This window comes from Neolamprologus multifasciatus, chromosome 3 (assembly GCF_963576455.1).
Source record: "Neolamprologus multifasciatus chromosome 3, fNeoMul1.2, whole genome shotgun sequence".
Lineage (NCBI taxonomy): Eukaryota > Metazoa > Chordata > Actinopteri > Cichliformes > Cichlidae > Neolamprologus > Neolamprologus multifasciatus.
This window is the reverse complement of record NC_140441.1, coordinates 9,668,448-9,683,326: the sequence shown is the minus strand read 5'-3', so window position 1 is coordinate 9,683,326 and position 14,879 is coordinate 9,668,448. Positions and strand designations below refer to the sequence as shown.

The 14,879-nt window shown below is 43.8% G+C and overlaps 3 protein-coding genes across 6 annotated transcripts in view; 1 reads left to right on the top strand and 2 right to left on the bottom strand.

The window, feature by feature from the left end:
- Window positions 1-14,879, bottom strand: part of LOC146521490 (ICOS ligand-like) — a 230,323-nt gene that overhangs the window by 26,098 nt on the left and 189,346 nt on the right. The gene's annotated exons all lie outside the window — the stretch shown is intronic.
- Window positions 1-14,879, top strand: part of LOC146521491 (hepatitis A virus cellular receptor 2-like) — a 248,697-nt gene that overhangs the window by 61,647 nt on the left and 172,171 nt on the right. The window lies entirely within an intron of this gene.
- The window catches only part of LOC146521497 (beta-1,4 N-acetylgalactosaminyltransferase 2-like), a 28,774-nt gene that overhangs the window by 5,611 nt on the left and 8,284 nt on the right, over window positions 1-14,879 (bottom strand). The window contains exons 6-8 of the mRNA XM_085154891.1: window positions 13,539-13,605; window positions 2,288-2,401; window positions 1,981-2,067 (exon numbers count right to left, since the gene is read on the bottom strand). Coding sequence (XP_085011017.1) covers window positions 1,981-2,067; window positions 2,288-2,401; window positions 13,539-13,605 — 268 coding nt within the window. The remainder of the gene's footprint in view (window positions 1-1,980; window positions 2,068-2,287; window positions 2,402-13,538; window positions 13,606-14,879) is intronic.

Here is a 14,879-nt window from a genome sequence, read left to right as displayed (position 1 = left end):
ATGTTAAATATTTAGTATTTACTTTTTTCTTTCTCAACAAGTGATCCAGGTGATTGATATGTATTTTTTTTGTCTGCTTATTTTGTTGGTTTTTGTTTTTTTGCCCTGTATCCCTGTCCCTCTTCTCTGCTGTTTTTCTTTTCCTCATTCAAGTCTGTATATAACAAGTGAAATAATGTGACCAAAGGGGCATGTTAATCCAAGTTGTGTCCACTAATCAGCATCACAGGTGTCTATAATCTTGTCATCAGTCGGTGGGCCGATATATAGGACTCCAGGTAATTACTGTGTTGTTTGGTGACATGGTGTGTTCCACACTCAACATGGACCAGAGGAAGCAAAAGAAAGATTTGTCTCAGGAGATTAGAAAGATAATCATAGACTAGCATGTTAAAGGTAAATGATATAAGACCATCTCTGAGCAGCTAGATGTTCCTGTGACTACAGGTGCACATGTTATTCAGAAATTTAAGATCCATGGGACCGTAGCCAACCTCCCTGGGCATGGCCGCAGGAGAAAATTGATGACAGATCACACTGCTGGTCCTCTGCTGGCCCAGAACAGTTTCAGCTCTGGCCCCAGATGTCAGCCTAATGTGTACCTTAAACAGTGCCATCATTGCCAGACTTGGCCCACATCTGGTTGACATACACCCTGCCATGACAGTCAGTCAGAAGTGCCAGCTTGATGCCCGATCCGGGCCAGACCTGTTTTCTATGAGCCTGGGCCACATAAACCAAACCACAATCGGGCCAGATGTGGCATGCCATCACACAGACAGTGCCATTTATGCCAGGCCTGGCCCATATCTGGATGACATACCACCTACCATGCCAGAAGTCAGCCAGCAATGCTGGCTTGACACCAGATAAGGGCCAGACATCTCTGCTATGTGGGCATCTGTTACCTGCCACTTTTTTTTTTTTTTTTTTAATACCTCGTTTTTCTCTGATGTCTTCCCACAGATCTGGTCCGTTTAATAAACTCATCGGCAAACCCTGCCATGACAGTAATCTGTGATGTAACTTGTCATGCACCTCACTCTAAATTCAAATACATATTCCAGTTCTTTATTGATGTCAAAGCATGGTTTATGATTATTTGATTGTACAAATAATTTGTCATGATCCCCGTGCCTCACTGGCTGACTCTGTGTTTGGCAACATGTTTTATTTTTTTTTCCTTTGTGCTCTCTCTCCTCTGCTGGGGCGGTGCTCATTAAGGGCTCCCGCCCCAGGCCCACGCACCTGTGCTCACCGTCACACCTGCAGCCGATCCCAGCTGATTTGGAGCACTATTTATGATGAAGGACCTGTGTCATCCTTCGCTGGATCGTTGAGCCATCAGCGTCAGTCCCCCTGAACCTGAACCTGAACCAGTATCTGTATCAGTATCTGTATCTGTGAGAGTATCCCTAACCTGGACTTCTTTCTCTTGGTGTATATAGATCTGCCCTGGACCCGAGCGAACGTGTTTGGAACCCACTGAGAGCATGTATTGGATTAATCCCTGTTTCCCCCTGGACCCTGGACCCTTTCCCACACCGCACTGTATATATATTCTCACCTGGTGTCTCACTGTAAATAAACGCACTTTCTCTTTGCCAAGGATACCTGGTCTGCGCGTGAGTCCGTTTCAAACATTGTGACAAAATTATTATATTCTTTTGGATTTCCTACATCTTTAGGATGATATTTCTAACTAATGAGTTACTAGTTCTTAACTAAGCAAAGTGTTTCAGGTGGAAACGACTAGGAATGAAGAAGAGTTTTCAGAGTATAGTGTTTGGTTTTGGGTTTTTTTTTTCCACAAGTATAAGATGATGAGAAAATGACAATGATGGAAGGAGACAATGATTCTGCCTCAACATAACTAAAGTTCTTAATTGTATGCATTGATAATCAAGATGCAAATAATAAAGAAGCATTTAAATGAATATGGACTTGGCTTTTGACCCCTGATGAAGAGTACACTTGTACCTGTTCCCATGTCATACAGGACTGGTACATGAGGCTTTTGGATGGTAATGGGAAACACGGCTTCGTAGTTTTCAAACTGGAAAGTGACTGAACACAAAAATAACATTTGTTTAGGTTCAGAACAAGCGGGACTCTTGTATAAAGAAAAATAACAAAGAAGCAATTCAGGACTTATTCTTTCAGTTATTTTAAATATAACATACAGGACTCATACATTAATGCTAATGTAAAATGCACATGACATTTTTCAAATTCAATTGTCATTTAAAAAATGGGGGTTATAGCTCTTCACATTTTTGACACATACCAAGGTCTCCAGTGTTTATATGGTAGATGGTGCTGGTATAGGACACCTTGGCCAGCAGGTCATTGAGGACCAACAAGGTGCTAGACTCAATAGTCAGTTTTGTCTCTCCAGAACCTGTGAATTCAAACCAAACAACGTTACATTAGCTTTAAAATGAAGTTTAATTGGTTATGGCTAAGTGCCAATAGATGTGAGAAATTTATTTTATGTATATTCACAGTAATATAATACTGCTGGTAATTTCTCAGAAAGGACTTATCATATAACAGGAGTAGTCTTTAATTCAGAGTAATTTATTCTGACTAATTAGGAAAGTGGTTTTCCTAATTAAATTATTCACCCATCCATTCTCTTGTGCTTATCCTTATTGGGAGGTCAGGGTGGGTCGCCACTCCGTCGCAGGCCTAACTCATACATACAGACAACTATTGGCACTCACATTCACAAGCAGTTTAGAATCACCAGTTAACCTAACCTCATTAACTGCATGTGTATGGATTCTGGGAGGAAGCCAGAGTACACAAGAGAACCAGTGAAAACACAGAAAGAACATGCAAACTCCACACAAAAATACAGTAGATGGTGGAGATGAATTCGGGACCTTCTTGTTGTGATGCAACAGTGTTAAGTACCATGCTACCGTGCTGCCCAGTCAAAATACATTAGTTACTGATAATTGACAACGAGAATATGAAGTCCTGAACTTTACTAAATAAGATTCATGTAAAACCACCAATACTACGCTGATTGGGGAGACACGATGTCTGAAATTGTATGGAGCTATGGAGGGAAGTTAAAGGGAAAACCATTATATCTTAAAAGCTGTAATAAAAAAAGGTTTTGCAGGGTAGGATTTTTTAAAAGGTGTCAAGATACCTTGTAAGAGAAAGAATACATGTATATGTCTTTGTCTTTTAACTTTTATCAGTGTTTTGAGATTACAATTTTTATTTTACACAGATGTTATGGAAAAAAAAATTAAAAAGTGATCTAAAAAAAAAGTAATATTGGCTAGCTTAATGTGTTACTGACAGGACTCACTCAAGTTAATCTGATCTTTGTGTTTAGTCAAGACTCTTGCCCATGCAAAAGATCACTCGTGTTTTGTGTTTGTTCAAGTCGAATTAGTCACTTGCCACAGTTTAAATTATTTGTAAATATCTCCAGATTGAATTAAGTTTTTAACTGATTATTCTGCTTTGTTTTGCCTGGGTCCCGCACTTGAGTCATGTTTAGGGCTGGGTATCGTCACTGATATCTAGAATTGATTAGATTCCGATTCACAAGGTCCTGAATAGTTTCAATCCACAATTTGATTCGATTCGATTTTAATCGGGGAAATTTTGCCTCAGTCAGAAATATTATAATTCTGATCAACTATCAGTACATTTCCATATTTTTATATCTATAAAAAGAACGCTGACACTTGCAAGACTTGACCAAAGATGTAAGCATCACAGCAGATGCCTTTGTGTCAAAAACACAGAAAAAGATGAAGGCGATTTTCTTATAGCACCTTAAAAATATTCTGCAATAGATCAAAAACGAAAGAAAGTCATTAACATTTGAACATTACCTGATGCTGCTGAAGTGAAGCAGAGCAAAGTTACAGAGGTTTTATTAGTGACACAGCTAAGCATTTTGCAATTTTGCATAACTTTTAAAAGTTTAAATTTGTTCAGTAGCCCACATGTGTCAAAGTCAAGGCCCGCGGGCCACATCCGGCCCGGCGTACATTTATATCCGGCCCACGAGATCATTTTATATAGATGTATTATTATTGCTATGCATGGCCCGGCGATATGAGGCGCTAATAATATACTAACTACAGATCCCATAATGCAGCGCTGGAGCCTCCTTGCTGAACGCTAGGCTAACTGGGAACATTCCCACCTAAATCAAGTCAAACTTCTGTTATTGTGAAGCTAGCCGCTAACAATGGTGGAGAGAAAAGTTGATTCTGAAAGCATAGCCTTTCAGCACCGGTGGGTGACTGAATATATGTTTACAGACATTGCTGGTAAACCCGTGTGTCTTATTACTGGAGCTAATGTGGCTGTAATTAAGGAATTTTATTTAAGACGGCACTACGAGACAAAACGTCAGGATAAGCTGAAAAACCTAAATGCAGAGCAGAAACTACAGAAAGTAGAAGAGCTAAAGAAGAATCTGACATTTCAGCAGAGGTTTTTCACCAGAGCAAAATCACAAAGTGAAGCTGTTGTGAAAGCAAGTTTTATTGTAGCAGAGGAGATAGCCAAATCAGCCCGGTACCACTCTGAAGAGCTGCATGATGAAGCTGTGCGACGTCTTGTGTCCAGACAAAACTCAGATTTTGGCAAATGTGAGCCTGAGGAGAAATACGATTGCTGATCGGGTTGGTGAGATGGCCACTGATTTAAGAACACAGTTGCGTGAAAGAAGCAAAAACTTTATTGCATACTCTCTTGTAGTGGATGAAAGTACAGACACGATGGACATTGCACAGCTGGCTATCTTCATCCGTGGAGAGGAAATATTGAACATTAAATCGATGCACGGGACAACGACAGCAAAAGACACTTTTTAAAACGTATGTCAAAGTGTAACCGACATGAAACTGCCCTGGGACAAACTTGTTGGACTTACAACAGATGGAGCGCCGGTGTTGTGCGGTGAGACAAAGCGGACTAGTCAGGTGCAGGAGGAGAACTGTACCGGTGAGTTAACAGCATATCACTGCATCATATACCAGGAAAGGCTCTGTGGTAAAGTCCTAAAAATGGAGCATGTAATGATCACCGTAACGCAGACCGTAAATTTTATCTGAGCTAAAAGTTTAAATCACCGTCAATTTCAGTCTTTTATGTGGGAAATAGATTCAGAGTTTGCCGACATTCCTTATCATACAGAGGTCCGTTGGCTGAGTTGGGATAAAAATTCCCAGGATTTTAGAGCTCAGCAAGGAAATCTGTCAGTTCATGGACATGGCATGTATGATGCAGTGAAGGCATTTCAAGTGAAGCTGTCACTAATGCACCAGTGCAACCTGCCTCACTTTCCCTGTTGCCAAGTAATGTTGAACCATGTCAGCGGACTGCTGAACTGCACCTGTGCAGATTCAGATGGAGCTGCAGTGTAATGATACACTCAAGGCAAAGTACGACACTGAATGGCCTGCACAGTTTATTAGTTCCATTCCTGAAGCAATGCCCAGCTCCGTCTACATGCGGCTCCAACCTTGTGTATGCTTTCATTTATTTTTTCTGGGGTTTTTGGCAGCATGTTCATATTTCTAACTTGCATAATTTTGACAGGATATTTAAAGTTAAAGTTTTGGGGGGGGGGGGTTAAGTTTATTTAATCTGGAATAATATTCCTGTCCGTTTTTATTCATGTTTATGTTTAAAAAACATTGTTTTAGTGTGTTCAATAAATGTTTATCTTGTTTGGCCCGCGACCTAAAGTGTGCCTTGAGTTTTGGCCCCCTGTGCAAACATGAAGATGAAACCAGGAGATGTCCTTACTGAATCATCAGGGCTGAACAGGTGATGGAGAAACAGGTTTAGCTTTTAGGTAATATGAATGAGTTGAAGGGAAGTTATGAACTGTTTCTGATAGACAAATAACACCAGGATCCTTTTCTGTGTAGCTTACAGCTTGTAACTGTGCAGGGGCGGGTCTAGCAAAGTTTTGCCAGGGTGCCAGACAGGGCATTAACAGGGAGAGGTGGGCACAAAGAAATACTTTTCTTTCTTATTCTCATTTAAAATGTCTCGCTTTTAAAAAGTAATTATCTGAGTCTTACAACCAAAGTTTTTATCTATAGACATCATACATATACCAACAACAGTGTACACATACTTGCCAACCTTGAGACCTGAGAATTAGGGAGACATTCAAAAGGGCTGTTGGGGGGGAGGAGGGGGGGTGTACGTATACACGTACATATATACACGTAAGTATACACGTACATATATACACGTACATATGTATACACGTACGTGTATACACGTACGTACGTATATACGTGTATACGTATATATGTACATATACACGTACAGTATACACGTACATATACACGTATATACGTATATATGCACACACTCAAAGACACACACACACAAACACATAAACAATTCCCCACTCGCCCCTGTGGGCAGTCAATCCTTCAAGCTCGGGTCCTCTACCAGAGGCCTGGGAGCTTGAGGGTCCTGTGCAGTATCTTAGGTGTTCCTAGGACTGCGCTCTTCTGGACAGAGATCTCCGATGTTGTTCCCGGGATCTGCTGGAGCCACTCGCCTAGTTTGGGAGTAACTGCACCTAGTGCTCCAATTACCACTAGGACCACCGTCACCTTCACCCTCCACATCTTCTCGAGCTCTTCTCTGAGCCCTTGGTATTTCTCGAGCTTCTTGTGTTCCTTCTTCCTGATGTTGCTGTCATTCGGAACCGCTACATCGATCACTACGGCCGTCTTCTTCTGTTTGTCCACCACCACTATGTCCAGTTTGTTAGCCACCACCATTTTGTCCATCTGTATCTGGAAGTCCCACAGGATCTTAGCTCCATCACCCTTGGGGGCGTCTCCCATTTTGACCTTGGGACTTCCAGGTTATACTCGGCACAGATGTTCCTGTATACTATGCCGGCCACTTGGTTATGGCGTTCCATGTATGCCTTGCCTGCTAGCATCTTGCACCCTGCTGTTATGTGCTGGATTGTCTCTGGAACATCTTTACACAGCCTGCACCTGGGGTCTTACCTGGTGTGATAGACCCCAGCCTCAATGGATCCTGTGCTTAGTGCTTGTTCCTGTGCTGCCATGATTAGTGCTTCCGTGCTGTCTTCCAGTCCAGCTTTGTCCAGCCACTGGTAGGATTTCTGGATATCAGCCACCTCCTCTATCTGCCGGTGGTACATACCGTGCAGGGGCCTGTCCTTCCATGATGGTTCCTCGCCTTCCTCCACTTTCTTTGGTTTCTGCTGTCTGAGGTATTAACTGAGCACGCTGTCAGTTGGGGCCATCTTTGTGATGTATTCGTGGATGTTTCTTGTCTCATCCTGGACTGTGATGCTGACACTCACCAGTCCCCAGCCCCCTTCCTTCCACTTAGCGTACAGCCTCAGGGTGCTGGACTTGGGGTGAAACCCTCCATGCATGGCAAGGAGCTTTCTTGTCTTGATGTCAGTGGCTTCTATCTCCTCCTTTGGCCAGCCTATTACCCCAGTAGGGTACCTGATCACGGGCAGGGCGTAGGTGTTGATAGCCTGGATCTTGTTCTTACCGTTCAGCTGACTCCTCAGGACTTGCCTGACCCTCTGCAGGTACTTTGTGGTTGCAGCTTTCCTGGCTGTTCCCATTCGCCTGCGGGATCCCCAGGTACTTGTAACTGTCCTCTCTGTCTGCAATGTTGCCTTCTGGTAGTTTGATCCCCTCTGTTCTGGCTACCTTCCCTCTCTTTGTTACCATCCGACTACACTTCTCCAGCCCGAACAACATTCCGATGTCATAGCTGTATATCCTGGTGGTGTGGATCAGTGAATTGATGTTGTTCACTCTTGGCATACAGCTTGATGTCATCCATGTACAGGAGGTGGCTGACAACTGCTCCATTCCGTAGTCGGTATCCGTAGCCAGTCTTGTCAATTATCTCACTGAGGGGGTTGAGGCCTATGCAGAACAGCAGTGGGGACAGAGCATCTCCTTGGTAGATCCCGCACTTGATGGTGACTTGTGCTATGGACATGAGGTTGGCCTCCAGTGTTGTCCGCCACATCCCCATTGAGTTCCTGATGAAGGCTCTCAGGGTCCTGTTGATCTTATATAGTTTTTTCATTCATTGCATTCCAGGATCCAGGTGTGGGGCACTGAGTCATAGGCCTTCTTGTAATCAATCCAGGCAGTGCACAGGTTGGTCAGTCTGGTCCTGCAGTCTCAGCTGACTGCTTGGTCTGCCAGTAGCTGGTGTTTTGCTCCTCTGGTATTCTTGCCCATCCCTTTCTGTGCCCCGCTCATGTATTGACCCATGTGCCTGTTCATCTTAGCCACTATGATGCCTGACAGGAGCTTCCACATGGTGCTGAGGCAGGTTATTGGTCGGTAGTTGGAGGGGACCGGTCCCTTCTGGGGGTCCTTGAGGATCAGGACTGTCCGGCCTTCGGTTATCCATTCCGGGTGACTCTCGTCAACTAGCAGCTGGTTCATTTGTGCTGCCAAGCGCTCGTGGAGTGTAGTCAGCTTCTTCAGCCAGTAGGCGTGAACCATGTCAGGGCCTGGTGCTGTCCAACTCTTCATACTGGAGACCCTTTCTTGGATATCTGCCACTGTGATGGTTACTGGACCCTTTTCGGGGAGGTCGCTGTGGTCTGCCCTCAGATCCACTAGCCACTGAGCATTGCCGTTATGGGTTGCGTCTTTCTCCCATATGCTCTTCCAGGTTTCCAAGGCCTCAGGTATGGACAGCTTCCTGTACTTCTTAGGCACCTTCCTCATCGCGTCTTTCTGCAACTCCGATAGTTGGCTAATCTCCCTCCATGCTACCTTGATCTTAGCATCTAGCCTCCTTCTCCATGGAGGGTACTGCCCCTTGTGGCTGTTCAACTTGTAGCCAAGCATCTCACTGGTCACTGCTGCCGTATTGTAGATCAGCTTGTTAGTGTTCATAATCGTGGCTGTTGGTATCGTCTGTAGTGCTGCATTAACATCATCTAGCAGACCTTCTGAGGGTACTTCACGTAACCTTGGTAACCGGCTACAGGGGATCCAGGTTTCAAGCTTGGCCATGATCCTGATCTTTCAGGTCAGTTCCTCTCGCACTCAACGATCCTTCTCCTATCACCCTTTGGGCTTGGTACCCAATCTCGGGTGGGGGTGATGATATCTCTCCCCTGACCTGGCGTCCTGGCTCCCCCTTGCCGTAGCATTTATGTTGTACCTCGTCAATCTCTAGCTGTGAGAGCAGTTCCTTCTTCCCTTCTTTCGAATGTTGGAACACTGAGCTACCAGTTGTTTCGCCGTCATTGTGGATGTTGGCTATCGAAGAATCCATAGGTCCCTCATCCTATTCATGTAACCCCTTCCGCCAGGGTTACTTGCGTAGTAGCATTCCAACAATGCCCTGTTTTGGGCAACCTGTTATATATGTATGTATACACACACACACACACACACACACACACACCCCTATCTATCTATCCCGATTGGCCGGGAGTTTGCTGTTCTTGTCGGCTCAGATATTTGAAGTTTACACAGCTACATTGCCGCCTGAAAATATGTTTAACTTTACTTTGCAACCAAGAAAAAGTAATACAAGTAATATTAAAACTACGTAGCTGCGGTAATAGTAGCCATTGTTGTAAACTGGAATTGGCTGGGCCAATCCGGGATATGTTTTGTCAATTTTGTTGTCCAGGTGGAAAATCGGGAGAAATCAAGAGAATGGTCGCCCCGGGAGATTTTTAGGAGGGGGCACTGAAATTCGGGATTCTCTCTCGGAAGGGTTGGCATGTATGAGTTTACATCACTGTCACAACAGCGTTCGTTTTCATTCAAATGCTTTATAGCTTTTCCTATAATACCTGGTGGGCCGGTCTCTAGTCAAAATGCCCGGGGAAATTTTTTTTGTCCCAGTCCAGCCCTGACACAGACAAATGATAGTCAGGACCTTTTCCCCAACCCAAAGGCATAGAGAAGCAACTTCTGATCCACTGGAGAAAATCTCAAAGTCTGGAAAGAAAACCTGGTGGAGGGTGGAGGATTCAAGTATACTCCCCCCATGGGTAGTGGGCGACCGTGGTTCAGGTGGTTGGGAAGCTCATTTGTAACTGGAAGGTTGCCGGTTCGATCCCCCAGCTCTCTCTGTCCTGGTCGTTGTGTACTTGGGCAAGACACTTTAACCTGCCGCTTACCGATGTTGGCCAGAGGGGCCGATGGTGCGATATGGCAGCCTTGCTTCTGTTAGTCTGCCCCCAGGTTACAACTATGGTTTATCTATACCAGTGTGTGAATGTGAGAGAGTGAGTGCTATATAAATGCAATCCATTATTATAAGTGGATGAAATGTCAGTTAAAGTTTTCAGTTTTATTTGTCATATGCAAGTTAGCACAGGGTCAACATTGCAATGAAATGTGTTTGACAAGCAGCAGTCACTCAGGAGCATGATACAGTAGGAGAAAATATAATAAAATATAATAAAATAAAATAAAAAAATAGAAAAATAGTAAGGAGCAAAATATTAGAGAGACATGGTAAAAGAGAAAAGATGACTAAATATGTATCTATAAATATAAATATATGTACACTAGTGATTAAATAAGAAAATCTTGAAAAGAAATATGATGGGAGGGTAGATGGGATATTGCACAGGAATGAGCAGCAAAAAATTACAGTATTGCACTTTTGAATATAAATATCAATAACAATAAAGTGAAGTGACCAGTGCAGATTAAACAGAGATCTTGTGAAGCTGCAGGGTAGCTTCTGAGTGCTGTGTTGTGTGTGTTTAAGTGTTGTGGTTGAGGTGTCGTATGGCTTGGTGGTAAAAACTGTTTTTAAGTCTTGTAGTCCAAGCAGACAGACTCCTGTAACGTCTGCCAGATGGTAACAAGGAGAACAGCTGATGTGCTGGGTGGCTGTGGTCCTTGATGATGCTGTGAGCTTTACGGAGGCATCGCTGGAGATAAATGTTCTGAATGGCAGGAAGCCTCGTGCCAGTGATGTGCTCTGCTGCCTTCACCACCCTCTGTAGTGATTTACGGCTGCTGGCAGAGCAGCTTCCGTACCAAACTGTGATGCAGCTCGTCAGCAAGCTCTCAATTGCACACCTGTAAAAATTTGAGGTGATGTTGGCGTTCATGCTAAACTTCCTCAGCCTCCTCAGGAAGTAAAGCCGCTGGCGAGCTTTCCTGATAGCAGTGTCTGTGTGAAGGGTCCAGGAGAAGTCCTCAGTGATGCTGACTCCAAGGAACTTGAAGCTGCTGACCCTTTCAACCTTGATACCGTTGATGTGGATGGGCTGGTGTTCTTTGACTGGTCATTTCCGGTAGTCCACTATCATCTCTCTAGTTTTGCTGATGTTGAGAGTCAGGTTATTTTCCAGGCACCACTCATACAGCGCCATCACCTCCTCTCTACAGGCCGTCTCATCATTGCCTGTGATGAGGCCTATGATGGTTGTGTCATCAGCAAACTTGATGATGATGTTGGACTCTTGTTTAGCAACACAGTCGTGTGTGAACAGGGAATATAGGAGGGGGCTAAGCACACAACCCTGTGGCGTACCCGTGTTTAGGATGAGTGATGAGGAGGTGTGATTACCAACTCTCACCACCTGGGGCCTGTTTGTGAGGAAGTTTAGAATCCATCTGCAGATCAGTGTTCCCAGCCCAAGGTCGACGAGCTTCGTGGCAAGTTTTGAGGAGATGATGGTGTTAAACGCCGAGCTGTAGTCGATGAAGAGCATCCTTGCATATGTATTCCCTTTCTCCAGGTGAGTGAGGGTGGTGTGCGCTGCCAGGGCGATGGCATCCTCTGTGGCTCTGTTTGTCCGATAGGCAAACTGAAGAGGGTCCATTGTGTCACGGAGGGAGGAGCAGATGTGACCTTTGACCAGCCGCTCCAGGCACTTCATGATGACGGATGTCAGTGCAACAGGACGATAGTCATTCAGACAGGAGACCACTGATTTTTTGGGAACGGGAATGATGGTGGATGCTTTGAGGGACGTGGGGACCACTGACTGCCTCAGGGAGAGGTTGAAGATGTTGGTGAACACCTCTGCCAGCTCATCTGCACACACTCTGAGTAGCCGGCCTGGGATGCCGTCTGGTCCTGGAGCTTTGTGAGGATTTACCTTTTTAAAGGTCCATCTCACAGCTTCTGTTCTCAGAGTTAAAGTTGCAGCCTCACTGTCCTCCTGAGGGTAGAGGATCTGCTCTCTGTTGTCTGCATCAAAACGAGCATAGAAGTTGTTAAGCTCGTCTGCAAGAGATGCAGTGGGCTGAACACTGACTGTGTTGATTTTCTTGTAGTCAGTGATGCAGCGCAGTCCATTCCACAGTCGCCTGGTGTCAAAGCTGTGGTAACTGGACTCCATTTTGTCCCTGTAGTCCTTCCTGGCCTTTTTTATGGACTTTCGGAGGTCATGCCTGGCTGCTTTATAAGCCTCAGCATCCCCGGAGTTAAAGGCAGAGGTCTACACTTTTAGCTTGGCGCGAACATCCTTATTTACCCACGGTTTCTGATTTGGATATATGCGGACAGTGGTTTTTGTGATGATATCATCCATGCACTTTCCAATATATCCAATGACAGAGTCTGTGAGTTCATTAATGTTGCCATCAGCTGCATCCACAAATATCTGCCAGTCAGTTGTCTCAAAGCAGTCCTGCAGGACCTCCTCAGCTTCACTGTCCCATTTGTAAATAACCCTGGAAGCTGGTTTTTCCTGCTTTTTTGCTAAATGTATCATATAGGAGATCTATCTCTATCTATCTCTATATATACACACACACACTTTCTGTAAATCCAATAAACTTCATTTCACTTCTCAAATATCACTGTGTATGTCTCCTATATGATATATTTAACTGAATGTCATTTAACTGACATGACCTTTATTGTAGCAACAAATGATTTATACAGGAAAATAATGACTATTAACAAGGTTGCCCAAACGTTTGCATCCCACTGTAGCTTGACTGGTACATACTGGGCCTGCAAGGAACCCCCCCCCCCCCCCCCCCCCCCCCCCCATATTTTAATTAGGTAGGTATTTAGAATTTAGAGGCAATTAAAACTGGGGGAATCCCCTCACCTACCACATCCATCCAAGGTCTGCACTGGGGTAATACTCATAACTTCAAACTTCCTGTATTCGGGGGTTGGTCCCACAGATCAACAAGTGCAATCCCCTACCTTCCCTCTCTTTGTTACCATTCAAATAAACGTGTCCAGTTTGAATGATATCCCAATGTAATTGCTGTAGATGCTGTACTGGTATGGATCAGTGTATCAATATCACGTTCACCCCTGGCATATAGTTTACCTTACACCCAGCTTTTACTTCTTCCACTCTTCAACGTTTCATCCAAAATAATTATATAAATATTAGCATTTTCTGTACAATGTTGACCCTTCTATCGGGGACACAGGAACAAAAAAACAATGAAACAAAGAGAAAAAAGCAAGCTAATAATATGGTTTAAAATAAACCAATATTAATTTGGTACCAGTGTATATATAAATTTACCTTTGACTTGGAAACTCACCTTGAACAGTGGCCTCTGCAGTTGGAGTTTCTGTTGTTAGGACACCATTAGACACAGTTAAGAGAACCTAGAATAGAAACACATGAATAAACTAAAAAGTGCTCTGAGTAATTTTAGCAATACCAACATTACTACCATCTCCACAAAACTGCACCACCCCTTAAGCTGTCTTTTTAAACCAGAAGAAAGCTTTAAAGTGAGAAGGCATTAGACATTAGTCCCGCCTTTTAGAGAACCTGACGCAAATACATATTTTTCATCATTCATATAGTTTTATTTAAGATTCAGTGCATGTCAGATACACTACACAGCCCAAAGGTCTGTCATCTGTCTTGTTAAAGTGCAAACTAGTGGGAGATGCAAGTATGCAAAGCTTCTTTATTATTTATTCTGGTCTAGTCTCAGGAACTAACAGCTATAACAACTCTGTTGCTCATGTCATACAACTCATATCACAAATCTGGTGATTGCTTCTGGTTTTGACAAACCAGCAGGACAACTATGAATACATAGTTGACAACTATGCCATGGTTACGTGGTTCGGTCAGCTGAAAAAAAGGGTGGAGTGCCCACTCTGGTTCAGGGAAGACTTCCTGCCCCAAGTGGAGAAATTTAAATATCTTGAGGTCTTGTTCGGGAGAAGGGAGCAGGAGATTGACAGACTGATTGGTGCTGTGGCTGCAGTGATGTAGACACTGTACTGGTCTGTCATGGCCATTGGAGGGCCGGCGCCAGTGCCAGCACCCATTCTGATGGGCGGTCTGTTCCTCTGGCTAAAAGGCTCTCCTTTAACCCTGGTCGGGTTCCTACCAGAGCTTTCCTTGTTTCTCACCCTTCTCTGTACTTATGCTTGCTATGTCCTGCCAGCGACATGCATTACTCCTAACGTGCATGTTCTTTTCCCCAGCCAGAAGAACTGTAAGATGTTTGTTATTTTGGGGTTCCTGCTCTAATCCCTTTCACAGCTGGGGTCCCTTTCTGCCGAGAAAGGCCATTGTAGTCTAACCGCAAAACACCTACCTATATTCTTTTCATCAATAAATCAAATCTAATGAGTTCTCCTTATTGAATTCACATTCAGGGAATCTGTTGACTCTACTAGGTATGTAACACACAATAACTTAAACTTTATTATACTTGGTTGGTTGGTTAATAATGCAAATTTTCATGTCAGTTTTAAATTACTGTACATGCATAACTTGCACAGATTTACATATATCACTAGCCAATACCAGTGTTACCTGGTGAAATATAGGGTCTACTAAAATAGACTGACTCAAACTGAATAGCGATGTGTTATGAAAGCCAATACTGACTATGAAGATTGTATATCAAGCCTTG